This window comes from Bos grunniens, chromosome 16, assembly GCF_055505025.1.
Source record: "Bos grunniens cultivar Pamir isolate PY7600 chromosome 16, Bosgru_T2T1.0, whole genome shotgun sequence".
Taxonomy (NCBI): Eukaryota; Metazoa; Chordata; class Mammalia; order Artiodactyla; family Bovidae; genus Bos; species Bos grunniens.
Genome location: NC_141180.1, coordinates 42232846 through 42260732, shown reverse-complemented (window position 1 = coordinate 42260732; position 27887 = coordinate 42232846). Strand labels below are relative to the sequence as shown.

The window sequence follows — 27887 nt, the reverse complement described above, 5'->3', positions numbered from 1 at the left end:
TAAGGATGGAAGAGAGTAAAGAGAATGCTCTCAGACATGAAAACAGAGATTCAAAGAACTCAGGTCACCACCCAGGGCCACATGAATAGTCATGTCTCCTGAATACCAGCTGGTATTGCTTCCTCTATCAGTTCAAACAAAGTGCAATTAAGACAGGCTGCTTTATCTTGTGGGTGAGAAGTATACACCTAAAACTTGTGTTTTCACACCCAGATATCCACCTATATCTGTCATATATTCTGGGAGAGGAATTTTAGTTATAACTATTAAACAGAGCTTTAATTGTTAGACATTCCTATACTTTGGGCTACTAGCCAGTAGAAAGTAATTGATTCTATAGGATCTTAATTTCTCTTATTGTGGAACTATTTCAAGTTTAGCAACCTAAAGAAACTGGAGAAAATAATAAAAAGTCATATATCGGTCATTTATTATGTTCTAAATATTATGAAGAATTCAATTTAATTTCATCATATTTAATCCTCATAACCTATTTTATATACCGGGAAATTGAGACATAGTGGGCAAAAAGGCTTTTCCAAGTTATGTGGGTTATAAGCAAGCCCATCTGGGTTTTGCTGCCAGAACTGTCTGACTCTGCAGCCTGTGCTAAATGATGATTTGAAGGATGATGAATCAACAAAAAAATCATTTATTATTTCTTCATTTTCCAATGTCCATCTTATATTCAAGGTAAAATATCATGTTAATCAATTTTATCCCCTCTCTACACACCAAGAATGGGGCTGATCCACAAGAGAACTAAGAAGTTGATGAAATGCAAGTTGTCAAGAAGATTCAAAAATAGTTTTAATATATTTGTGTGTCTAATAAAATAACATAAAATTGTATGAATATCTACAGTAAAAAGTATGTTAACTTAGGTATTAAGGTATCTAAATAAGAATGGGGACAACATTTGTTTGAAAAAAATATTCTTACAAGTGCCTGGGGGCAAAAAAGAGAGACTTGAGTTTGGAGCAAAACGAAATTCTTCAGAAGAGAGAAAGGTTCAGGTTTTTTAAAAGAGGATGGAAGGAAAGAAAATAAGAACAAAAAGAAGAAAAGAACCAGCAGGATAGCAGAATGTTGGGTAGGAGGCCATGCAATCTCTCCTTGTGATTCTTCAGCTAGTCAATAAAGCTATTAAATACACACAAACACACACACACACACACACACACACACACAAATACTGAGTGGAGCTAGACATTCTGTGGAATAGAGAAGGAGCTAAGCCCTGCACTTACATTGGTTTGGGACAAAAAAGTAATAGCACAGAGTCCAATGCAGACATAGAGAAGACCGTGCAGTGGCTGGGAATACCATGATGAGCAAGAAAAGCCAGATGCACACTTTAAAGATTTAGATAACTGAGTTCTGTAGTGCTTACAAAGCACTTCCACAATTATTATCTAACCTAATCCTCACCACAGCCTCACGTGTTAGGCAAAACAAGGATGACTGTTCTACTCGGCACAGAATACTAATGAACCCTGATTTCTCACCAGTGTTCTTTCTGCTTCACCCCTCGCTGCTGTTCTAAATACAGTAAGTCCACTAGGTACAAATGAATTCCATTACCAGAGTGCATTGGTAAGTTCAATTTGTTTGTAAGTTCAACCAAGTTAGCTTAGGAGCCCACCAACACAATTGGCTACATAGTACCATACTATAATAGGTTTATTATACTTTTCACACAAATAATACATAAAAAATAAACACAAAAAATAAGAAAAAAAATTTAATCTTATGGTACAGTACCTTGAAAAGCACAGTAGAACCAGTTATATCATCACTGCTTTTATGCTTGCTTCCAGATATCCTGACCTTGAAGTAAAGGTACTGTACTCAGTACTTTGTACAGTAAAGTATACAAAAGCACAACCACTTGTAGAAAATGCACACATGACAATGTACACCAGACACCTGAACTACCTTACATAATTGGACACACAAATGCACATTTGTGCCTTTGAAAGTTCACAACTTGAAGGTTCCCACATATGTCACCATGTAAACATTTCCCATTAATTACAAACTTCTTAGGCAGTTACAAAATATAATAGCACCTTAAGTGTTATAACAGTTTCTAACTCACTGTTGCAGACTTTCCCACAAAACTTTCATCAAGCTACAAAGACATCTAAGGGAACTTAAAGTGGCTGCTATTTGCTCTCATCCTTAGATGGCAGAGGTGTGAATCACTGATTCACCACTGTTGACAGAGAAAAGACCCATTTCAAGCAAAATAATTGGCCTCAAGTAGGCATGGTACAATTTCCACCTCCCCTTTCAATGCTACTGTTCTGCAGGTGTATTCTCACAAAAAGAAAAACAATCTCAACATGAAAGGCACTTAGGGAATTAACTCCACTTAAGAACACGTGTATTAAAATATATATATATATATATATTGAGGCACAGGGGGCTTCTTGATGCTTTTTGTGTGGGGGAGTTGAAGAGTAAGGAGTTGTGACTGTTTTAACTTTTTTAGAGGGAGAAAGAAAAAAATTGCAGTGGGTGGTCCAATTTACAACTGGGACTAAAACTGAGTAAATTCTATGCTCTCTTTTAACTTTGAAATTCTGTGACTTTAAATATGAACAGAACAGGGGAAGAAAGGAAGGGAAGTGAGACTTCAGAAGATTATTTTAAAATGCAATGAAGGAGCAAACAAACATCCCTCTAGTGCATCAGTCATTACAAGCAAGGTGTGATGCATTAACAACAAATCCTTAAATCTCAAAACTCTGAAATAAGACAAAGACTATTTCTCTCTCATGCTATATATCCATTGGGAGTTAAGCTCTGCTCATCATAGTTACTCAAAGCATCAAGCTAATGGAACAGCCATGTTGAAAGTTTCTCCTTACCACACTGAAAGAAATGAAAGTTCTATGGGATCTCATGCTGCTGCTGCTGCTGCTGCTGCTGCTGCTGCTGCTAAGTCACTTCAGTCATGTCCAACTCTGTGCAACCCCATAGACGGCAGCCCACCAGGCTCCCCCATCCCTGGGATTCTCCAGGCAAGAACACTGGAGTGGGTTGCCATTTCCTTCTCCAATGCATGAAAGTGAAAAGTTAAAGTGAAGTCGCTCACTCGTGTCTGACTCTTGGCGACCCCACGGACTGCAGCCCACCAGGCTCCTCCATCCACTGGGTTTTTCAGGCAAGAGTACTGGAGTGGGGTGCCATCATACCAGCAATTAAATCCTCTGAGCCCAGAAAAGACACTTGCTACTTTGGTTCACAGTTCACTGACCATGATCAGTCACATGTTCCCAACCAACCACTAACAGACCAAGAAGTTCAATCCTACCATGTACCCACAGAGCAGAAATTCCAAGTTACTTCCTAAAGATCACTATCATCCACCAGTTCAGTTTCTTAGGGTCTAGGTTTGTTTCAAAAAGGGGCCCGGATAGATTTCACCATTCCAAGGACTCAGTCAGTCAGTCAGTTCAGTCGCTCAGTCATGTCCGACTCTTTGCGACCCCAAATATCGCAGCACGCCAGGCCTCCCTGTCCATTACCAACTCCCAGAGTTCACTCAGACTCACATCCATCGAGCCAGTGATGCCATCCAGCCATCTCATCCTCTATCATTCCCTTCTCCTCCTGCCCCTAATCCCTCCCAGCATCAGAGTCTTTTCCAATGAGTCAACTCTTCACATGAGGTAGCCAAAGGACTGGAGTTTCAGCTTTAGCATCATTCCTTCAAAAGAAATCTCAGAGCTGATCTTCAGAATGGACTGGTTGGATCTCTTTGCAGTCCAAGGGACTCTCAAGAGTCTTCTCCAACACCACAGTTCAAAACCATCAATTCTTCAGCGCTCAGTTTTCTTCACAGCCCAAGTCTCACATCCATACATGACCACTGGAAAAACCATAGCCTTGACTAGACAGACCTTTGTTGGCAAAGTAATGTCTCTGTTTTTCAATATGCTGTCTAGATTGGTCATAACTTTTCTTCAAAGGAGTAAGCATCTTTTAATTTCATGGCTGCAGTCACCATCTGCAGTGATTTTGGAGCCCCCCAAAATAAAGTCTGACACTGTTTCCACTGTTTCCCCATCTATTTCCCATGAAGTGATGGGACCAGATGCCATGATCTTCGTTTTCTGAATGTTGAGCTTTAAGCCAACTTTTTCACTCTCCTCTTTCACTTTCATCAAGAGGCTTTTGAGTTCCTCTTCACCTTCTGCCATAAGGGTGGTGTCATCTGCATATCTGAGGTTATTGATATTTCTCCCAGCAAACCTGATTCCAGCTTGTGCTTCTTCCAGCCCAGCATTTCTCATGATGTACTCTGCATATAAGTTAAATAAGCAGGGTGACAATATACAGCCTTGATGTACTCCTTTTCCTATTTGGAACCAGTCTGTTGTTCCGTGTCCAGTTCTAATTGTTGCTTCCTGACCTGCACATAGGTTTCTCAAGAGGCAGGTCAGGTGGTCAGGTATTCCCATCTCTTTCAGAATTTTCCACAGTTTATTGTGATCCACACAGTCAAAGGCTTTGTGGCATAGTCAATAAAGCAGAAATAGATGTTTTTCTGGAGCTCTCTTGTTTTTTCCATGATCCAGCGGATGTTGGCAATTTGATCTCTGGTTCCTCTGCCTTTTCTAAAAAACCAGCTTGAACATCTGGAAGTTCACAGTTCACATATTGCTGAAGTCTGGCTTGGAGAATTTTGAGCATTACTTTCCAAGGCCAGGGGCAGCAGCCGGGAGGAGCAACCCCACGTCCAAGGAGCAGTGGCTGCATGGGTGCAGGAGAGCCTCGAGGAACTATTCCACGTTCAAGGTCATGAGGGGTGACAGTGAGGAGATACCCCTCATCCAAGGTAAGGAGCAGTGGCTGCGCTTTGCTGGAGCAGCCATGAAGAGATACCCCACGTCCAAGGTAAGAGAAACCCAAGTAAGACGGTAGGTGTTCCAAGAGGGCATCAGAGGGCAGACACACTGAAACCATAATCACAGAAAACTATTCAATCTAATCACACTAGGACCCCAGCCTTGTCTAACTCAATGAAACTAAGCCATGCCCGTGGGGCCACCCAAGACGGGCAGGTCATGGTGGAGAGGTCTGACAGAACGTGGTCCACTGGAGAAGGGAATGGCAAACCACTTCAGTATTCTTGCCTTGGGAACCCCATGAACAGTATGAAAAGGCAAAATGATAGGATACTGTAAGAGGAACTCCCCAGGTTGGTAGGTGCCTGATATGCTACTGGAGATCAGTGGAGAAATAACTCCAGAAAGAATGAAGGGATGGAGCCAAAGCAAAAACAATACCCAGTTGTGGATGTGACTGGTGATAGAAACAAGGTCTGATGCTATAAAGAGCAATATTGCATAGGAACCTGGAATGTCAGGTCCATGAATCAAGGCAAATTGGAAGTGGTCAAACAGGAGATGGCAAGAGTGAATGTCGACATTCTAGGAATCAGCGAACTAAAATGGACTGGACTGGGTGAATTTAACTCAGATGCCCATTAGATCTACTACTGCGGGCAGGAATCCCTCAGAAGAAATGGAGTAGCCATTGTGGTCAACAAAAGAGTCCAAAATGCAGTACTTGGATGCAGTCTCAAAAACGACAGAATGATCTGTTCGTTTCCAAGGCAAACCATTCAATATCACAGAAATCCAAGTCTATGCCCCAACCAGTAACACTGAAGAAGCTGAAGTTGAACGGTTCTATGAAGACCTACAAAACCTTTTAGAACTAACACCCAAAAAAGATGTCCTTTTCATTATAGGGGACTGGAATGCAAAAGTAGGAAGTCAAGAAATACCTGGAGTAACAGGCAAATTTGGCCTTGGAATACGAAATGAAGCAGGGCAAAGACTAATAGAGTTTTGCCAAGAAAATGCACTGGGCATAGCAAACACCCTCTTCCAAGGCCTCAAGTACAACTAATTGACAATAAACCCTAAAATTAGGAAGAAAAAAAAAAAGGAAGGTGCTGTTGAAGGCCAGTCTTTTCATTTTTAATTACTTTAAGTTTCTTGATAATTATGGGAAATGAGATGCTATGATCAATGGCTAGGTTTATACACAACCAACACTATAAAATTTTTGTTTCCATTTATGTTAGCAGCTTGCCTGGTAAGGCCCTGAGACCTCCTTGGTGGGCACCAAAGGTGCATGTACAATCAAGGTAAATGCCTAAGTACTGGAGTTTGAGACATTAATCGTGGTCCTGGCTCTCAAGGTATCCATGACTCAATATCAAACATATTTTGATTTTTAAAAACACACTTGAACTAATAGTTGTCTTGAAGCCTTAATTTTGGGTAAAAATTAAGCTTTGAAATCATCCGAATACTATCATCTTCATAGCTACAGGAAGGCAGCTGAGCTCAACAAAGCCAATAATGCCATTTTGGCGCCACGTCTTCAGTAAGCCAGAAAAGGCAAAGGGTAAGTGTTGTGAGCCAGCAACAGACCCAATGATACAGAAGGCCCTCTGAATGTAGGGCTAAAGGGTGTAGTGAAACTACATTGAAAATCAAGGGGGAACAACAAAAAAAAAGATTTGTCTTTCCAGAAGCTTCTCCATGCTTCAGTCTTACCAATCAGTTTTGGAGTTTAGTCTCTGTACCTGTGGAAGTCATTTCAATATTGTAAATCAAAAATCAAGACACCTTATCTGGTCTAGCAATAGCATCATCATCATCACCATCACAGCCTCTATACAGATTCATCCATTCCCCACCACAACTGTGTGAGGCAAGTATTATTATGCTTATCTTAAACTGAGGAAATTAAAGGTTTAAAAAATTAAATAATTTTCCCAAGATTACTCTAATAGTGCCTGGTGAAACTTTACTTAAACCCAGGACTTCTGATGCCAAATATTGTGCTCCTTCCACACAGTTGTTATATTTCCCAAGTGCTTTGGCAATCATCTGCATTCAAGTCTTTAAAGAGGAGAAGCTGGGATAGACATATACATACTACTACATATAAAACAGATAACTAATGGGGACTTACTGTATAACAAAGGGAACTCTACTCAGTACTCTGTACTGCCCTATATGGCAAAAGAATCTAAAAAAGAGTGGCTATATATAAATGTATAACTGATTCCCTTTGCTGTACACCTGAAACTGACACAACATTGTGTATCAACTGTACTCCAATGGAAATTAATTTTTTTTAAATAATAAAAACATATAAATAAATTAATTAACAGAAAAAACTGAATACTAATACGGGTGATGTATGATTTGGAAACAATAAGCATTTTCTCTAAATGAGAAATGGATCAAAATGTTTAAAAATGACTCTTCAGTGTAGCAGCTGTTGTCATAATTGCCTTATTTTATTTATCCCCTCCTCTTTTAAGAATGAAATCTAGGAACAATGAATATGCTGCTGTGACTCCCTAAAATAATTTCTCTTTTGCAGGGAAAAGAGTGAGTCTAAAGTACATATCACCAGTATTTATCTTAGCATTTCACTGTTGCAATTAATCAAGTTAAAATATAAATAATGGCTAAACTTAGATTGCAAATTCTGCATAACATTCTTTATCCTAGACAGGGTTCATCCGGTGTACCCAGGATGCCTAGGACAACATTGGCTCTGGATCATTCAGTTCCATTTCTGCAAACTGTGGCCAGGACTTGGCATCAGGAATTTCAAGTACATAAAGTAAATAACCAGATATAACCTCTGATTCTTTTGCTTTAGGGAGGTGGGGCCCAGATTTTTCCTGTTTTGTTATTGTGCTTCAGGACAGAGTCAACTCAGCAGAATGCCACTCCCTTGATCTGTGGAGAGCTATAAAGTCACTCCCCATCCCAAAGGACAAAGAGGGGTAAGTGCTTGAGTACTTGTATCAGGACGGTAAAGTCAGATAGTATCGAGTCTTCTGTGTACACTGGTAAGTACATTGCTGGGTAGACTACTAACTGGTTAATCAAGGGGAAAACATGTATTCCTAATGCAAAGGGAAATCAGGACTTTTTCTTAAGAGCTTTCATTAATAGCTTCTAACTTGGTGTTAGATAATGGTTTGGGGGTTTGTCTACCAAATATTGGCGTGAGCTCAGAGACAGAGGCAATGACCCCTCCCTTTTGAATCTGACCAATTTATGTTGCATGTTGTCTTTTTTTCACTCAGTTAAATTCACAGGAGTATAAATTTTAAGAGTTGCAAAACTCTCTTGTAGATATCCTGTTGAATGCCATCTGATTAACAGATGGAAAGACTGTCTGTCCTTTGTTATTTGCTAGTTTCCGCCCCCCCCCCACTGGAGAAGGCAATGGCACCCCACTCCAGTACTCTTGCCTGGAAAATCCCATGGACGAAGGAGCCTGGTGGGTTGCAGTCCATGGGGTCGCTGAGCGTAGGACACGACTGAGCGACTTCCCTTTCACTTTTCACTTTCATGCACTGGAGAAGGAAATGGCAACCCACTCCAGTGTTCTTGCCTGGAAAATCCCAGGGACGGCAGAGCCTGGTGGGCTGCCATCTACGGGGTCGCACAGAGTTGAACACGACTGAAGTGACTTAGCAGCAGCAGCAGCAGTTTCCCCTCCAGCCAAGGGAATATCTGTGGCCTTGTAACTGGTATGGTGAATTTAGAACCTGGCGGAACTTTTCTTATCAGGTGGTTGTGTTTTGGAAGAAGCTGGAGGAGGGGGAAACAGCTGCTGGAGGTTAGAAATCCCAGGGGGATTTCTAACCTCCAGCAGCTGTTTCCCCCTCCTCCAGCCTCTTCCGAAATACAACCACCTGATAAGAAATGTGTGTATATGTCCATGTGTGAGAGAGAGGACAAGAGACACAACACAGGACAGAGAGACAGAAAGAGAGAAAGGGGAAGGGGCGGGTGGGTAATGTACAAATAAAGGAATGGTTACAAGCCTGTCTGGCTTCCCTGGAGGCTCAGAGGCAAAGAATCTGCCTGCCAGTGCAGGAGATGAGAGTTTGATCCCTGGGTTGGGAAAGATCCCCTGGAGAAGGCAATAGCAACCCTCTCCAGTATTCTTGCCTGGGAAATCCCATGGACAGAGGAGCCTGGCAGGCTACAGTCCACGGGGTCACAAAAGAGTCATGACTTAGCAACTAAACAAGAAACCTGTCAGCACCAGTGAAGATGGTTTCCTTTGAAATACATAGATGAGTCACACCAGAAACCTTTTAACACTGGTTAACTGCTGGACTAGGTATAGGATCGGAGAAGGCAATGGCACCCCACTCCAGTACTCTTGCCTGGAAAATCCCATGGATGGAGGAGCCTGGTGGGCTGCAGTCCATGGAGTCGCAAAGAGTCGGACACGACTGAGCGACTTCACTTTCACGTTTCACTTTCATGCATTGGAGAAGGAAATGGCAACCCACTCCAGTGTTCTTGCCTGGAGAATCCCAGGGATGGGGGAGCCTGGTGGGCTGCGGTCTACGGGGTCGCACAGAGTCGGACGCGACTGAAGCAACTTAGCAGCAGTAGCAGCAGCAGGTATAGGATAGTTTGCATTTCTTGACACCAGTAGACAAGGTCTCCTGACCAATTAAAATATATTCAGAAGGGAAGACTATAACCCAAAGATTCCCAGACTTCCTAGGTTTAAGGGGCTCTTTAGTGTGCAAGTAATTTTGTCACAGGGCCCCCAAGCTATAGTTCCTCTTATTAAATAGTCACATCCAAACAACTTATGTATTTCTTTTCTTTGTATTTGTATTTTTATTCTGTTCTCTGTATTTATATTTTTGTTCTTTTTCAATCAACCTTGTAGTTGTTTGAAATAATAATACACAAACTTAAAGGAAAATGTTATTTTTATTTTATACTTGAATAATCGCAATTACTTAATAATGAGGTGCACACAGCACTGCTCAACTCGGAATCAGATCAAATATTCATTTCCTGTTCTACCTCAACTGTTCACTTTTTAACATTGCAACAGTCAGAAACCTAGCTTTGCAGAGATGTTACATTATGGAATAGAACACATCCCTATATGATATAAAAATTGTGGACTACCTCCAGCTAATACTTTGGTATTCAACAGACATGGAGTATTACTACGCTTTCCTCAAATTTTTAAAATAACTCAGTACCTCTGCACACAATTCTGGGAATGACAGCCCTAGCCTCATGTTCTAACCCCTATATCATCCTAATAAACCAACGGAGGCACTCAGTCTGACTATGGTACATTATATTTTCGCATCTTACTTCTTTTGAAGTAGAGGCAGTGATGTAAAATGCTTAGGAAAACACCAGTGGTTTGTTTGTAACCCAGTTGGTTAAAAATCGGTGACTTTGATGTAACCGACAGTAATTTCTCAACTCATTTAGCAATTTTGTGTTGCTTAAGTTATTTTGCTTGATGTTTTTTATAAACTCACTTTCATCCAGTGGACACTTCAATTTGGTCATACTTTTTATTTTTATTACTTCTTTCATATTTAGTCAGCTTTGATGAGGCTTTCTTCATTGAAATAATGATGATGGTGATGATACGCTGCTTTTAAAACCTCCGGCAAAGGAATGGCCAAATTTTTATTGTGTATTCACATTAGAAGCAATAGTATTTTTAATATTCATTTTGCATTAGCATGTGAAATAACACTAATCAGTGGCATTAGAGTATTTTTCACCTTAATAAAATTTCCTACCCTGTTATCAATCACTTTGTCTAACCTACAGCAGTCACTGACTAGAAATGATTTTTAGTTAAAAGAAATAATAAAGGCAGACAATACTTTTTCTAAAAAGCACTTATTAATTTTTTTAATCACTTTGGTTTCATAGAAGTATCAATACTTGAAGAAACGGTTGGAAGCATTAATTTTCATTAGCATGTGAATGCAGTAGTCACCTTGAGTGCATATGTGCTCATGTATTCTCATGTTCACTTTTCCAAACATGAGAACAATTCATGTGAGACTATGGACACACACCAAGTAGATCTGAAATGAAAACGTAAAGAAATAAAAAGAAAAGTCCTGAAGGGTGATTTGAAACCTGTTTTTTCTCCTTTTATCTTTTTCTCTCTTTCCCTTTCTCTCATCATCACTTCTTTTATTTCCCTACTCATTTCCTTTACTTGCTAGAACACAATCTTTAGCTATATATTTCTAGTTGCCCCAATACTCTTCTATTCCAAATAAATAAACTCAAAATTGTCAAGTCAGATATCTACAAAAATATCAGATTCAAGAAAATGCTCCTGAATATGTAAAAATAACATGGCAACTTCTATTCTGAGATAAGAATGTCCCAAGTACTGTGCTAAAGTGTTTTACACATCTGTTGATTCATTCTTACAACAGGTTCAACTTCTAGCTATATTTTTTATTTATTTTTATCAGAATATAATTGCTTTACAATGCTGTGTTAGTCTCTGCTGTACAGTGAAATGAATCAGCTATATGTATACATATATCACTTCCCTCTAGGGCCTCCCTCCCTGCTCTCCCGAACATCCCATCCATCTAGGTCACCACAAAGCGCCAAACTGAGTTCCCTGTGCTATACAGCCAGTTTTTGCTAGTTATGTATTTTGAGAAGGCAATGGCAACCCACTCCAGTACTCTTGCCTGGAAAAATCCTATTGACGGATGAGTCTGGTAGGCTGCAGTCCATGGGGTCGCTATGAGTCGGACACGACTGAGCGACTTCCCTTTCACTTTTCACTTTCATGCATTGGAGAAGGAAATGGCAACCCACTCCAGTGTTCTTGCCTGGAGAATCCCAGGGACGGGGAAGCCTGGTGGGCTGCCATCTATGGGGTCGCACAGAGTCAGACAAGACTGAAGCGACTTAGCAGCAGCAGCAGTGTATATATGTTCTTGCCCGGGACAGAGGAGCCTGGAAGGCTACAGTCCATGGGGTCACAAAGAGTCAGAAAAAAACCGCCACGCACACAGCAACACGCCAACCAAGTGTATATATATGTCAGTCGCAACTAGCTTCATTTTAGAAGGAAACCGAGACACAGAAACAAATTACTTGTATAACATCATACTGCTGGCAATTAGCCAACACTAAACTTCCAGCTCAGGTCTGACTCCCAAGTACCCTGCTGCTGCTGCTGGTAAGTCACTCCAGTCGTGTCCGACTCTGTGTGACCCCATATATGGCAGCCCACCAGGCTCGCCCGTCCCTGGGATTCTCCAGGCAAGACCCAAGTACCCTACTTTCCCATAAAAAATCCAGAGTGATGTTTACTTCTACAAAAAGGCTGGCTGCATCTGGCCCACACTGAGTAGCAGTTATGACCTGGGGAGGGACTTTCTATGGATTGTACATTTGATAGAAAGTCATTTTGAGGACAGACTGTCTGACCCAGGATATTAGCTCCCAGAAGATATTTACTCAATTATTTTTTTAATTAAAAAGATATAAGGTGATGAATTAATTCATTGTACCTGTCAGGAAATCAACCCATTGCCAAATATTTATGCAACTACTGTCCAGGCCAAGCATGCAGCTAGATGCTATGAGAAAATAAGAGACTGGTCACAGAAAATGGCCTTCTGTGAAGAAACATATAGGCTTATGCAGAAAGAAGACTAAACACATACAATCCAGTAAATCAACACAGTAATGTAGTCCTCTCATGTGGGGAACATGCTATTTCTTACAGGAGTCAAAAGAATAGCCCTCCTTAGAGTCAAGCCTCTGTAGAGTCAAATGGTCATGATGCCTCTATGGCCGATCTCTGGCCCTTACTCTCACTGCTACCTCTCTCTGGAGGGCACTTCCTCCACTCCTCTGCCCACTGGAGTTCTTTTCATCATTCAAAGCCGGGAGCAAACAGTACGCTTCTGTGTTGCTTTCCTACCTCCCCAAAGTCAGTATTAGCACCTCTTTCATCATGTGCTTACTGCAAAGCACACGTGAAACATCTCTGTGTTAGCACTTGACACAGAATGTGGTACTTATTCTCAAATCTTACTTTCCCACTGAATGACAGCTAAAGAAGGCATCATGCCTTATTGGTACCCCTGAATACCTTGCCTAGGGCTTAGCAGCATAGAAGCCCCTCATTGAGTATTTGAAGGGTAATTAATGAGAAGGGTAATGAATCTGGCTTGATAAGACCCTATAGGGCATTAGATTCCACCCTCCACATTACCTACTAATTTCCTACTTATGAAATCTCCCCCAAAAACCATCCTACAGACTCTGTCTGAACAAAATAAATATCAGCTTGAAATGCTGAAAAGTGCTTATATTGACCTAAAATTTGCCTCCCTATAACATCTTCAAATCCATAATTGGCCGTAATTCTAATCTGTCGATGATGATTCTTCAAATGTTTAAAGGCAAATATTTAAAGTACTGTGTCAGGCCCTTGGAATAAGAGTCAGTACAGATACTCTCTTTTATAAAGTGAGCTCAAGGCAATTCCATAAGCAACTAGAGCATGACTTCCCCCAAAGGGAATCTACTAACTTTCCCCAGTAAATCAAATCCAGCTGAAGCAAATTGGCTCTATAACACTTTCACACGATACCTAAACAAATGGGCCTTTTCATTTCATTCAAGAAATATTTGTGGAGACTTCCTTGGCAGTCCAATGGTTAAGACTGCACTTCCACTGCATGGGGGCAAGGATTCAATCCCTGGTTGGAGAACTACGACCCCACATGCATACAGAGTAGCCAAAAAAATAAAAATTTTAAAAACATATATATATATAAACAGAAATATTTGGGGGTACTAAGCATCAATTGCACTCATCTCACACACTAGTAAAGTAATGCTCAAAATTCTCCAAGCCAGGCTTTAGCAATACGTGAACCGTGAACTTCCAGATGTTCAAACTCTTTTTAGAAAAGGTAGAGGAACCAGAGATCAAATTGCCAACATCTGCTGGATCATGGAAAAAGCAAGAGAGTTCCAGAAAAACATCTATTTCTGCTTTACTGACTATGTCAAAGCCTTTGACTGTGTGGATCCAATAAACTGTGGAAAACTCTGAAAGAGATGGGAATACCAGACCACCTGACCTGCCTCTTGAGAAATTTGTATGCAGGTCAGGAAGCAACAGTTAGAACTGGACATGGAACAACAGACTGGTTCCAAATAGGAAAAGGAGTACGACAAGGCTGTATATTGTCACCCTGCTTATTTAACTTATATGCAGAGTACATCATGAGAAATGCTGGGCTGGAAGAAGCACAAGCTGGAATCAAGATTGCTGGGAGAAATATCAACAACCTCAGATATACAGATTACACCACCCTTGTGGCAGAAAGTGAAGAGGAACTCAAAAGCCTCTTGATGAAAGTGAAAGAGGAGAGTGAAAAAGTTGGCTTAAAGCTCAACATTCAGAAAACGAAGATCATGGCATCTGGTCCCATCACCTCATCGGAAATAGATGGGGAAACAGTGGAAACAGTGGCAGACTTTATTTTGGGGGGCTCCAAAATCACTGCAGATGGTGATTGCAGCCATGTAATTAAAAGACACTTACTCCTTGGAAGGAAAGTTATGACCAACCTAGACAGCATATTGAAAAGCAGAGACATTACTTTGCCAACAAAGGTCCATCTAGTCAAGGCTATGGTTTTTCCAGTGGTCATGTATGGATGTGAGAGTTGGACTGTGAAGAAAGCTGAGTGCCAAAGAATTGATGCTTTTGAACTGTGGTGTTGGAGAAGACTCTTGAGAGTCCCTTGGACTGCAAGAAGATCTAACCAGTCCATCCTAAAGGAAATCAGTCCTGGGTGTTCATTGGAAGGATTGATGCTAAAGCTAAAACTCCAGTCCTTTGGCCACCTCATGCGAAGAGTTGACTCATTGGAAAAGATCCTGATGCTGGAAGGGATTGGGGGCAGGAGGAGAAGGGGACGACAGAGGATGAGATCGCTGGATGGCATCGCTGACTCAATGGACATGAGTTTGAGTGAACTCCGGGAATTGGTGTTGGACAGGGAGGCCTGGCGTGCTGCGATATTTGGGGTCGAAAAGAGTTGGACACAACTGAGTGACTGAACTGAACTGAGCTGAAGCATCAATTACGTTATGTTCCAAGTGCAGCCCTAGACCCTGGGGTCACAGCAGAGTACGAATCAGATGACGTCTCTGTACTTGTACTACTACTCTGTGTCTCAATCCTGAAAAACAAAAGATGTATATTCAGTTTTGTGCAACAAGCTCCTCTGTGAAACTTCCTTGTCTCATGGCAAATGTTCAGGAAGATAGTATCTTTGAGGTAATTTTGCATCTACTCTTTGATCCATCTGGTTTAAAAATTTACTAACTTGGGGAGAGAAAAAGATCACAAAAAAATTGGGGGGAACAACAGCTAAAATCACATGATAAAGAGTTAAGCTTGTGCGTGTTGACCAAAATGCTATAGGAATTTAAAGAACAGAGGCTCAGTGATGGGAAAGGCAAAGAGGAAGCTGATTTAGGGAAATGTTTTTATACTTAAAATAGCTTCTATTTATTGAGCATTTTCTATGTCCCAGGAGCACTTCTAAGCCAACTGTCATGTGTAATTGACTCACTTGATTCTAACAAAACCCTGCAAGGAAAACACTACTATTTTCTTCACTTTATATGATACACAGAGGAGTAGAATGATTTGCCAAAGTCACAGACAATGTGGTCCAGAGTCTGGTTGCTTAACCCGGGGGTTCTCAACCCCCTGTGGCCTGTTAAGAACCCGGCCACACAGCAGGAGGTGAGCGGAGGGTGGGTGGGCCAGCACAGGTAGCGACACTTCCTCTGGCCCTGGCCATCGCTCCCCCATTGCTTTCATTACCACCTGAACCATCCACACCTGCACCCTAATCCCTGGAAAAACTGTCTTCCACGAAATCATTCCCTGGTGCCATAAAAGTTGGAGAACACTGGCTTAACCAATGCATTATATTGCCTCTCATCATTCTTACAAGTTCATGTTAACCCATGGCCAAGGTCAGATACCCCTCCATCAGTGCCAATGGTGACACGATGGTTTCCTAGAGGTGAGTCAGGACCCTGTGGAGACAGGAAGAGAATTCTCCATGCCTACCTTTCCATCCCACACCTTCTCTTTCCCACTGATGACCATCCACTGGCAGCAGGTAGGAGAAGGATGACAGCACAGCTGGAACACTGGCAGTTTGCCAGGGACAGGGACCAGCCCCAGGCAGTGTTGTAACCGCGCCTGTGGCGGCCAGTGTCTTGGTTCTGCATCTCAACCCCACTCCACCAGCTTCTGGGTGACCTCGTATCACATCACACCAATCTGAGATTCGATTTCATGTGTTTATAAAAAACTGAGTTTGCCAAGGCGATCCTTTCCTGGGCTGCTGCTCTATTATTTTACTCAAGGGTTTGTGGAGGAAGGCTGGAGGCAGCAGCACAGTGCAGAACGCAAAATTCCGTGTACTGAAGGATCCGATTTCAACCATTCTGCCAAAAGCTACAGTCTTGACAAATGTACTGTTATTCAGCACCAGTTCTGAGTGAGGGGGTGGGAACATACGAAGCACAGGGTTAAACCAGTGACCCGAACATTGCCCTCCTCACATGCACGACACCAGAAACCAGCTACAGAGGATTCAAAAGGAGCAAATCCCTTAATCTCTCCAATTCTTTTTCCTGGTTCGCTAGAGCAGCCAAGGATGGGGTGAGGCTTTCACTTATGAATAAATGGTTCCGCTTCATTGTCCCCACACAGGACAACATGGCCAAACGAGTTGCGATTGTGGGCGCTGGGGCCACTGGCCTGGCTTCCATCAAGTGCTGTCTGGAGGAAGGGCTAAAGCCCACCTGCTTCGAGAGGAGTGATGACCTTGGGGGGCTGTGGAGATTCACCGTAAGTAGAGTTTCCGTGACTTTGTTGTGTGTCTGTTGGAAAAGGGTTGACTGGTGCAAAAAGAGATTGAATTTCTTCAAGGGCTGGCACCCATGAGGAGGAGCTAGAAACATCCGCTGAACAGGGAGACAGAAAGGGCCATTGAAAATTATTTTTTTTTAAAAAAAGCAGAAGGGCACCACCTGAATTTGGGTGGGAAGTGCATCAGCTGCCTTATAAACTACACCCAAAGCCAAGAGGAAGAAAGATGCCCATGAAGGGTAGAAGAGGATGAAGTGGCTGAGACAAGCTGGGAAAGCTCAGGACAAGGGAGGATAAGACCAGAACTCTGGGGGTCTGAAGCAAGAAACTGCAGTGTGGGGGCAACGGTATGAATACAGTGCAGGAATTTCTGCCTCTGCCTGCAAGACTGAGCTGCTTATACCAACTTCTTTTTCCAGCCCTGCTCTATCTTAAGTAAAGCAGCATAAGACTCAGTGTAGGGGGAGTTCTGTACTCAAGGTCTTGTGGTCCTGGCAGTTCCAACCCATGCCAAGAACAATCACAAGTAAAGGATGTGAGTTTGGAGACTTTTTTGATGCTGGAGGAAAATAAAAGTAATATTCTCAGGACTACAGTATGGATTGGAGAGGGGAGGAGGGAGGAGAGGCAACTATAAAGCCCACCCTTGACTGCCCTGGGACCCAGGAGAATCACAGGGGCCCTGCTGGAGGTCACTGAAACTCTGAACTCCACAGCTCAGCCAGAGAGATTTTTGCATCAGATTTCCTCAAACTTATTGTTTTTCCTTCTTTTCAGGAGAACAAGAATATTTCCTATGAGCTTTAAATGTGCTAAGGAGAAAGATGTCAAAAGAATGAAAAGGAGCAAGGTCTCAGATATCCTGGCCTCAGAGGCCCTAAGAGATTAAGAGAAAGACCTAGCATTCTCTTATTATTGAAGGGTAGAACTTGGAACAGGAATAAAGCACTCATTTACTAATTCAGTGAGCAAAGCTCCAGAGAGGCCAAAGGTGCTAATTTCATATCAGTTCAGTCACTCAGTCATGTCCGACACTTTGTGACCCCATGAATCGCAGCAAGCCAGACCTCCCTGTCCATCACCAACTCCCGAAGTCTACCCAAACTCATCGAGTCAGTGATGCCATCCAGCCATCTCATCCTCTGTTGTCCCCTTCTCCTCCTGCCCCCAATCCCTCCCAGCATCAGGGTCTTTTCCAATGAGTCAACTCTTCACATGAGGTGGCCAAAGGACTGGAGTTTCAGCTTCAGCATCAGTCCTTTCAATGAATACCCAGGACTGATCTCCTTTAGGATGGACTGGTTAGATCTTCTTGCAGTCCAAGGGACTCTCAAGAGTCTTCTCCAACACCACAGTTCAAAAGCATCAATTCTTTGGCACTCAGATTTCTTCACAGTCCAACTCTCACATCCATACATGACCACTGGAAAAACCATATAGCCTTGACTAGACGGACCTTTGTTGGCAAAGTAATGTCTCTGCTTTTGAATATGCTATCTAGGTTGGTCATAACTTTCCTTCCAAGGAGTAAGCGTCTTTTAATTTCATGGCTGCAGTCACCATCTGCCGTGATTTTGGAGCCCCAAAAAATAAAGTCTGACACTGTTTCCACTGTTTCCCCATCTATTTCCCATGAGGTGATGGGACCGGATGCCATGATCTTCGTTTTCTGAATGTTCAGCTTTAAGCCAACTTTTTCACTCTCCTCTTTCACTTTCATCAAGAGGCTTTTGAGTTCCTCTTCACTTTCTGCCATAAGGGTGGTGTCATCTGCATATCTGAAGTTATTGATATTTCTCCCAGCAATCTTGATTCCAGCTTGTCCTTCCAGCCCAGCGTTTCTCATGATGTACTCTTCATAGAAGTTAAATAAGCAGGGTGATAATATACAGCCTTGTCGTACTCCTTTTCCTATTTGGAACCAGTCTGTGGTTGCACGTCCAGTTCTAACTGTTGCTTCCTGACCTGCATACAGGTTTCTCAAGAGGCAGGTCAGGTGGTCTGGTATTCCCATCTCTTGAAGAATTTTCCACAGTTGATTGTGATCCACACAGTCAAAGGCTTTGGCATAGTCAATAAAGCAGAAATAGATGTTTTTCTGGAACTCTCTTGCTTTTTCCATGATCCAGCGGACGTTGGCAATTTGATCTCTGGTTCCTCTGCCTTTTCTAAAATCAGCTTGAACATCAGGAAGTTCACGCTTCATGTATTGCTGAAGCCTGGCTTGGAGAATTTTGAGCATTACTTTACTAGCATGTGAGATGAGTGCAATTGTGCAGTAGTTTGAACATTCTTTGGCATTGCCTTTCTTTGGGATTGGAATGAAAACGGACCTTTTCCAGTCCTGTGGCCACTGCTGAGTTTTCCAAATTTGCTGGCATATTGAGGGCAGCACTTTCACAGCATCATCTTTCAGGATTTGGAATAGCTCAACTGGAATTCCATCACCTCCACTAGCTTTGTACGTAGTGATGCTTTCTAAGGCCCATTTGACTTCACATTCCAGGATGTCTGGCTCTAGGTGAGTGATCACACCATCGTGATTATCTGGGTCGTGAAGATCTTTTTTTTGTACAGTTCTTCTGTGTATTCTTGCCACCTCTTCTTACTATCTCCTGCTTCTGTTAGGTCCATACCATTTTTGTCCTTTATCGAGCCCATCTTTGCATGAAATGTTCCCTTGGTATCTCTAATTTTCTTGAAGAGATCTCTAGTCTTTCCCATTCTGTTGCTTTCCTCTATTTCTTTGCATTGATCGCTGAGGAAAGCTTTCTTCTCTCTCCTTGCTATTCTTTGGAACTTTGCATTCAGATGCTTATATCTTTCCTTTTCTCCTTTGCTTTTCCCTTCTCTTCTTTTCACAGCTATTTGTTTTTTTTTAGTATAAATTTATTTGTTTTAATTGGAGGTTAATTACTTTACAATATTTTATTGGTTTTGCCATACATCAACATGAATCTGCCACAGGTATACCCATGTTCCCCATCCTGAACCCCCTCCTCCTCCCTCCCTTTACCATCCCTCTGGGTTGTCCCAGTGCACCAGCCCCAAGCATTCTGTATCATGCACCGAACCTGGACTGGCGATTCGTTTCATATATGATATTATACATGTTTTGATGCCATTCTCCTAAATCATCCCACCCTCTCCCTCTCCCACAGAGTCCAAAAGACTGTTCTATACATCTGTGTCTCTTTTTCTATCTTGCTTACAGAGTTATCGTTACCATCTTTCTAAATTCCATATATATGAGTTAGTATACTGTATTGGTGTTTTTCTTTCTGGCTTACTTCACTCTGTATAATAGGCTCCAGTTTCATCCACCTCATTAGAACTGATTCAAATGTATTCTTTTTAATGGCTGAGTAATACTCCATTGTGTATATGTACCACAGCTTTCTTATCCATTCATCTGCTGATGGACATCTAGGTTGCTTCCATGTCCTGGCTATTATAAACAGTGCTGTGATGAACATTGGGGTACACGTGTCTCTTTCAATTCTGGTTTCCTCGGTGTGTATGCCCAGCAGTGGGATTGCTGGGTCATATGGCAGTTCTATTTCCAGTTTTTTAAAAAATCTCCACACTGTTCTCCAGAGTGGCTGTACTAGTTTGCATTCCCACCAACGGTGTAAGAGGGTTCCCTTTTCTTCACACCCTCTTCAGAATTTATTGCTTGTAGACTTTTGGATCGCAGTCATTCTGACTGGTGTGAAATGGTACCTCATTGTGGTTTTGGTTTGCATTTCTCTGATAATGAGTGATGTTGAGCATCTTTTCCTGTGTTTGTTAGCCATCTGTATGTCTTCGTTGGAGAAATGTCTATTTAGTTCTTTGGCCCATTTTTTGACTGGGTCATTTATTTTTCTGGAATTGAGCTGCAGGGGCTGCTTATATATTTTTGAGATGAGTTGTTTGTCAGTTGCTTCATTTGCTATTATTTTCTCCCATTCTGAAGGCTGCCTTTTCACCTTGCTAATAGTTTCCTTTGTTGTGCAGAAGCTTTTAAGTTTAATTAGGTCCCATTTGTTTATTTTTGCTTTTATTTCCAATATTCTGGGAGGTGGGTCATAGAGGATCCTGCTGTGATGTATGTCAGAGAGTGTTTTGCCTATGTTCTCCTCTAAAAGTTTTATAGTTTCTGGTCTTACGTTGAGATCTTTAATCCATTTTGAGTTTATTTTTGTGTATGGTGTTAGAAAGTGTTCTAGTTTCATTCTTTTACAAGTGGTTTACCAGTTTTCCAAGCACCACTTGTTAAAGAGATTGTCTTTAATCCATTGTATATTCTTGCCTTCTTTGTCAAAGATAAGGTGTCCATAGGTGCGTGGATCCTCCTCAGACAGCCATTTCGCTTTTTTGCATTTCTTTTCCATGATGCTAGTTTAGTCCCAGCATAAACCAGCTTGGCTCACATAAAGAAAAACTGCATATCTTGAAATGTGTCCAACCACCAAATGTGACCATCGATGCACAGAGACCTCCCCAAGGGGCCTAGGGGAAAGAGAACTTCTGTTCCTATGATTCAAACCACATACATTCCAAAAGACAAGCAGAACCTGACATGTATGCCATAATGGCCTCTCATGGCCATTGAAGACACTGCTAATCAAACACTATTAGGACTCAGGGACTCATACTCAGGCATTTGTGACTCTTTATACTATAGCCTGCCAAGCTCCTCTGTTCATGGGATTTTCCAGGCAATACTGGAGTGGGTTGCTATTTCCTCCTCTAGAAGATCTTCCCAACACGGGGATCAAACTCGTGTCTCCCATGTATCCCTCATTGCAGGACATTCTTTATCTCTAGACATCAGGGAAACCCAGTCAAACACTATTCCCTTCACCTAATTAACCTCAGAATCCTTCTTAACACAACACCTCAGATTACCACTAATTAATCTGATGCGTTAGCATTAATCCATCAGAGTTGAGAGCTGGCTTGCTGAATAAATTTCCAGAATAGAGGGACAATTAGTAGAGTTGTTTGGTTAAAGTAATCTCAGTCATAGCAAAATGTAAGCCCAGAGACCTTGGGATACCAGAGAAAAATGCCCCTTATGTCAATCACATATACCCAATTATTAACACACTAAAAAAAAAAAAAAAATCATTGATGAAGAATCAAGAGAAATGTGTTCTAGATCCATCTGTGCCCAACTGGCTATGTAATTGGACAGATCAAACACCTATGCACAAGGCACTGTGAGGGACACAAAAATGAGAAACAGTCATCCTGCCCTGTGGTGATGCCCAGTCTCTTTACGAGACTGATAGAAAAGGGCAGGATCTTGCAAGTCGGGAGCAGTACTATGGGCATTTAAATGAAGTCAGGATAACATCCACTTGAGGGAAGCCAAGGAAGGCTTCATGGAGGAGATAGTGTGTGATGGACTCTAGAAGATTTCAACAGGCAAATGAGATTGAGTGGGAAATACCAGGGAGGATATTGTAAAGAAAAAGTACTGTGCTTGTTGGAAAATAAAAATAGCTTATTGGTACATGGGGTATGTGTAAGAGAAAACATGGAAGAAGAGGACAGTGGTGGAATGTTTGAGGATTCACACTCCATTTAGAAGTAGCTTCCATGGTGGCTCAGCTAGTAAAGAATCTGCCCATAATGCAGGAGATGAAGGAGATGCTGATTCTATCCTCAGGTGGGGAAGATACCCTGGTGGAGGTCATGGAAACCCCCACAGTATTCTTACCTGGAGAATCCCATAGAGAGAGGAGCCTGGTGGGCTACAGTCCTTAGGGTCACAAAGAGTTGGACACAGCTGAAGCAACTGAGCACACATGCACACACTCCATTTAGAAAGCAATGGATAATAAGCAGAATTAATGTCTTTGTTGCTATTGTGTTTGTTTGGATTGCATGATAGGAAGACCCATATATGTTTCTCTCAAGTAAAGAGAATATACTTGGGATAACAGGAAATGACTGAATACATTAGCCCAAATTGAGACAAAATCCTAGCAGTAAAAGGAAGAAGTAGAACTGCAGATCCAAGTGGAAGGATTTGCCTTGGGAAAGTGCAGAGGCACACTTTCCTCAGAGACAGGAAAGGAAGGAAAAAGGGACATGGACAAGAGATGTTGAGGTGAAGGAGAGAAGACACAGGAGCAAACACAATGGAGGCCTCAGTTCTTTCAGGAAAACATGGCATCTGTGGAGGCTGAAGAAGTCAGGGTGGAGAATGAAGGAAAAAAGAGGTCACTGTGAGGCAAGTGATAGCACATCAAAAGGATGAGAAAGAGGGTGACCCAGCAGTAGCCTAAGTAATTAACAACTCCTTTCAGTCCCCATTACCTCATCTGTAAAATGAGAACATGGAGTCAGTTTAAAAAATAGATAAAAGCTAAATTACTAGGGTCTTGGGAGGCAGGAAAAATCACCTCCACCTTCATTCAGCAGCTCTCTCTTGATACAGAAGCCTCTTTAAGGCACCTCTGTACTACCTGGAGATTCCTCTAGAGCCTGACTGAAAATCTCTAAACTAAGTGACCTTATAGGGGACTTTCAGCTTTAACGTGCTATGAGTCTCCTGAGTCTTTCTAGAGAAATCCCTTCCAGCTCCTACCCCAGCAGATACACACACACACACACAGAAGACGGTTGGAGGTGTCTTTGCAATCAAAGCAAGTGGCACATTCAAAACCTGTAGAATCAGAGTCTGCCCAGGCAAGGGCTGTCCTTGCCACAAAATGTACAAGGGTTATCTTTAGGACCTCTTCTGGGTGGAAGGGGTCACAAAGCAAAAATAAAATGGCAAACTGCAGAAACCTAAGAAAACAAATATGGAGAAGGTTTCTAATAAGTGGAGAGATGCCCTCAACATTATAGAGATTATGGACTACTGCTGTTTAATTCAATATTCATATGGGCATAACTCTGGCCTCTTCTAGACCACAGTCTTAAAGAGGAAGCAGACAAAGGTTGCAACGGAAAAGAAAGCCCATTTCTTTTCCGGGGTGGGGGAGGGGTTGGCAACATTTCAAAAGAAAACAACCCACCTGTGAGCACCAAATCCAGTGGCAGCAGGAGGCAAGTGTGGAACATCTGTTCTACAACCAACTCTCTCAGGCTCTGAATAGGGAAAGGAGGCTTAGAACAGTAATGCTAAAGGCTGATTATTCAACTGTAGAGGAATAATTGAAGAAAAACATGCCAGGAATTATCCTGTCGCTCATAACTAATATTACTCTTAGACTGTTTTAGGTTAGGAAGGAGCCTTGAGAAATAGCCTTCATGTAGAACACTGACACCATCTAGAGGTAATTATACTATGCTGACAGAAACACATTCTGCTTCACCCTTCACATCTCTGTAACAATAATCCTCCCCTGGAATGACATTCTTCCTCTGTCCATCAAGGTCTTTGCCTCCACACATGTATCCTTTTGCTTATTCCAGTTACTGAGTACCCACTATGTGCTTTGTGCTGTGTTGTACTTAGTCACTCAGTTGTATCAGACTCTTTGCAATTCCATGGACTGTAGTCCACCAGGCTCCTCTGTCCATGGGGATTCTCCGAGCAAGAACACTGGAGTGGGTTGCCATGCCCTCCTCCAGGGGATCTTCCCACCCCAGGGATCGAATCCAGGTCTCCTGCATTGCAGGCAGATTCTTTACCAGCTGAGCCAGCAGCGAAGCCCAAGAACACTCGAGTGGGTAGACCATCCCTTCTCCAGGAGAACTTCCTGACCCAGGAATTGAACCGAGATCTCCTGCATTGCAGGTGGATTCTTTACCAGCTGAGCAACCCAGCAAACCCACGAGGCACCTTATGTACCACATATTTTTGGATTCAGTGAGGGCAATGATTAAGTATAATACTTCACCCCTTAAATCATTGAAGGTTTCTTTAGGTGTGTTCAGCCTAACTCTTACAGGGGTCGAAACGATCTGTTAAATGGATACCTTTTTACTTCTTAAAAATTTATTTTTTAAGTTCAGTAATCTTAGTAGGTTTCACTTTATTCATATATTAAACAAACATTTATTGAATTCATATCATCTTGGAATAGATCCACCTGATAGGCCCCTACCCTCTCATGGGGTTCCTCAAGCCTTCTCTGAGGTTTCCACAGCCCACCTGTGCTGTAGATCTGAAGACAGATCTATAGACTGTGGACAGACTATATATAGGCAGTCTGACTATAGGGAAAAGAAGTGACAAAGTAAAATGGGCTCTGACTGTTCAAAGGAGAGGAAAAGAAGGAAACAATTGTTCTTGAGAACAAGAGCTGTGAACAACCTAGCTCAGGGTTCCCCACACTCAGTGTTGAGAGAAAGTCTCTAATGTGTCTATATAGTAGTCACTTTAATTATCATTTTATATCCATATTTTAAATGAGAAAGGAGAGACCTCTGACCTGACAAAGCTTCTTCCCATTGCCAACAGTCTTCTCTGGAGGACACAGAACTTGAGAAAGTAAATCTCCATGGTAATTGTAGAAGAATAATACAAAACAGTTAATATTTTTTGAGAGCTTATCAGGCAGTGTTCTAAATGCATTCAGTTCAGTTCAGTTCAGTCGCACAGTCATGTCTGACTCTTTGTGATTAGAGCTATCATTTCATTTTATCCAAGGGTTATATGTACTATTGTTATTCCTATTTCAAGAGGAGAAAACTGAGGCACAGAGAACTTAAGAAAATTCCCAAGGTCACCCAGCTAAAAATGTTCTGCTTAAATATGAACCCAGGCTGTCTGACTCCAGGACCTGCGCTATCTAGAACTATACTCCATTCATTTCCAGAGTCTGTGCCATAGCTCAGGAATAAGGGCGTGCAAATCCTGGACTGTTCATGAAATCCCATGAAGTGTTCTACTGAATATAATGTCCTTACTATTGTATTGCAGCACCAAGTGGACCAAGAAGCCAAAAACCCCTCAATTCTTGCCCTTCTTATTTCCCCTTTTCCCTTCTCTCATTCGGGCTTCCCTGGTGGCTCAGAGAGTAAATAATACACCCACAATGCGGGAGACCTGAGTTCGATCCCTGGGTTGGGAAGATCCCCTGGAAAAGGGGACCCACTGGAAAAGCTACCCACTCCAGTATTCTGGCCTAGAGAATTCCATGGACAGAGGAGCCTGGCAGGCTACAGTCCATGGGGTCACAAAGAGTTGGACATGACTGAGTGACTTTCACATACACACACCTCTCATTCAGTTGCCCCTTCAAGACAAAAATGTTTCCCCTAAGTGCCCTCATCAATTCTCAGGAAAAACATGAGTCCACACACAGCATACCATGGCAACTGGCAAACTAAGACGGAGAGAATGCCAAGAGTGCCTGCCGCCAGGGGTCCCAGTGGGGCCTGGGAATCATTGGGACATTTTTTTCACAGAGGCAAACCCTGGAGGGGAGGGCTCAGGACTTGCAAACCTCATTCAGAAGTGCCATGGACCTGTAATCTCTGTATATACCTTAAACACATCAGACCTTGTGTTTTTACCAAGAGAAACAAGCAGAGGAGGAAAGAGACAGAGCATGTTGGATTCCACCCTATAGGCTGACATCTGTGATACATTGTTTCACAATAGGCTTCAGTGTTTCCTGTAAAGTTTTCTTCTTCCTGCCTTTACAGTTATCTTCCAAAATGTTGCAAAACAAAGCTGGTTTTGGTTTCTTTATTTTCTATTTTTGTTTGTGGGTTCATTTGTTTTAAAGTCACCATGGTTTCATGACTTATCCAGTTTCAGTGAGTCTCCACTGCTCTTTGATTTTTAAATATGCCATTACTAAATGCTTTAAAGTTTCTTGAACTATTTTTATGAAAATCTTTACAACAAGATATTATACACATCTCTACCCTTCTTTAACAGTGTATATTCCAAATTTAGCCTTTTACTACTGCTAACTAGAAATCGGCAGTATTAACAAAGTATTATTTACAATATGCTGCTCTCAGATGCCAGAGAAAAGTGAATGAGCTTTGGTCACACACTGACTGATCCCAAAATGTTGATAACTGGTGTTTTTCTCCTTACACTCTAGTTGTTTCCCTTGCTGTTTGCTCTCACTTCTCAATATTACAGCTCTTTAGAGCTATTCGCATTCTCTTCATTCCTACAACCCAGAAGAAACTTGATCATGTTTAACTATATCAAACCAACACTAAATTTAGTTCTAATACCTGGCTTCAAGTTTAAGGATGGTTTAAACCTGTGCTGTCCAGTAAGGTAGCCACCAGCCACAGGTAACTGTGGAATGTAGTCGATTTGACTACAGAACTGAATTTTTTATTTCATTTAATTTTGATTAATTTTCATTTTAAAGCCAATACTCAATTCAGTTATTGGAGAATCTTTATGCGTTTGTTAACAATTTGGGTATGCAAATCCACTTTTTCCAGTGAAAATTTAGCATTTGGATTCAGGTTTGTAAAATATACGCTAGACTTAAAAGACTTAATATGAGAAAAAAAGTTCATACTTCATTAATAATTTTGATTGATTACATATTGAAATTATGAAATTTTGGAATTATTGAGTATCCTCTTTACCTTTTTTAATGTGGCTATTGGAAATTTTTAAAGTGCATGTGTGGCCTACATCCCACTCTTATCAGGTAGGACTGCTCTAAAGTCTTGTTACTCAAAGCATGGTCCATGACCAGTAGCATCTGCAAGTCAACTTGCTAGAAATACAGGATCTCAGGCTCACCCAGACCTACTAAGTCAACATCTACACATGAATAAGATTCCCCACGCAATTCTTAATAAGATTTAGAAGTGCTCATCTAAACAGCTGTGATCCTCAATCTGTGGAAAAGAATCAGATTTGTTTGTTTTAATTTCCAAGGAAGTATAGACAATTATATTTGTGAAATACAATAAAAAGAGCTATAATAAGGTGAAAATGAAACAAAACATAAATTCAAATTTCTTTGAAAGTGTGTACAAGGCAATTACTGTAGAAAATCACTATTATACTTGTGACTTTTTACTAAACAAAACATTATGTGTGAAATACCAGTTCTCCATTAAACACCTATAGCCACACTTTCTCTATGCATCGTACATATTAATACTTAAGGCTTATAATGTGGTAATTAAGCTTGCTTCTT

At 41.6% G+C, this 27887-nt stretch overlaps 2 protein-coding genes across 10 annotated transcripts in view; both read left to right on the top strand.

The window, feature by feature from the left end:
* FMO2 (flavin containing dimethylaniline monoxygenase 2) overlaps positions 1 to 5966 on the top strand; it is a 52347-nt gene extending 46381 nt beyond the window's left edge. For all 3 annotated transcript variants that reach the window (XM_086344741.1, XM_086344747.1, XM_086344743.1), the window contains one exon: positions 4641 to 5966. In XM_086344741.1, coding sequence (XP_086200867.1) covers positions 4641 to 4935 — 295 coding nt within the window. In that variant the 3' untranslated portion in view covers positions 4936 to 5966. The remainder of the gene's footprint in view (positions 1 to 4640) is intronic.
* A 20-nt stretch (positions 5967 to 5986) lies between these two features.
* FMO1 (flavin containing dimethylaniline monoxygenase 1) overlaps positions 5987 to 27887 on the top strand; it is a 40679-nt gene continuing 18778 nt past the window's right edge. The window contains exons 1-4 of one of the 7 annotated variants that reach the window (XM_086344738.1): positions 6031 to 6169; positions 7554 to 7659; positions 7752 to 7834; positions 16651 to 16788. In XM_086344738.1, the coding sequence (XP_086200864.1) occupies positions 16657 to 16788 (132 nt within the window). In that variant the 5' untranslated portion in view covers positions 6031 to 6169; positions 7554 to 7659; positions 7752 to 7834; positions 16651 to 16656. Of the gene's footprint in view, positions 6170 to 7553; positions 7669 to 7751; positions 7901 to 13808; positions 15193 to 16650; positions 16789 to 27887 lie in introns of those variants that run through there. The other 6 variants (XM_086344737.1, XM_086344733.1, XM_086344732.1 and 3 more) reach the window with 6 other exon arrangements.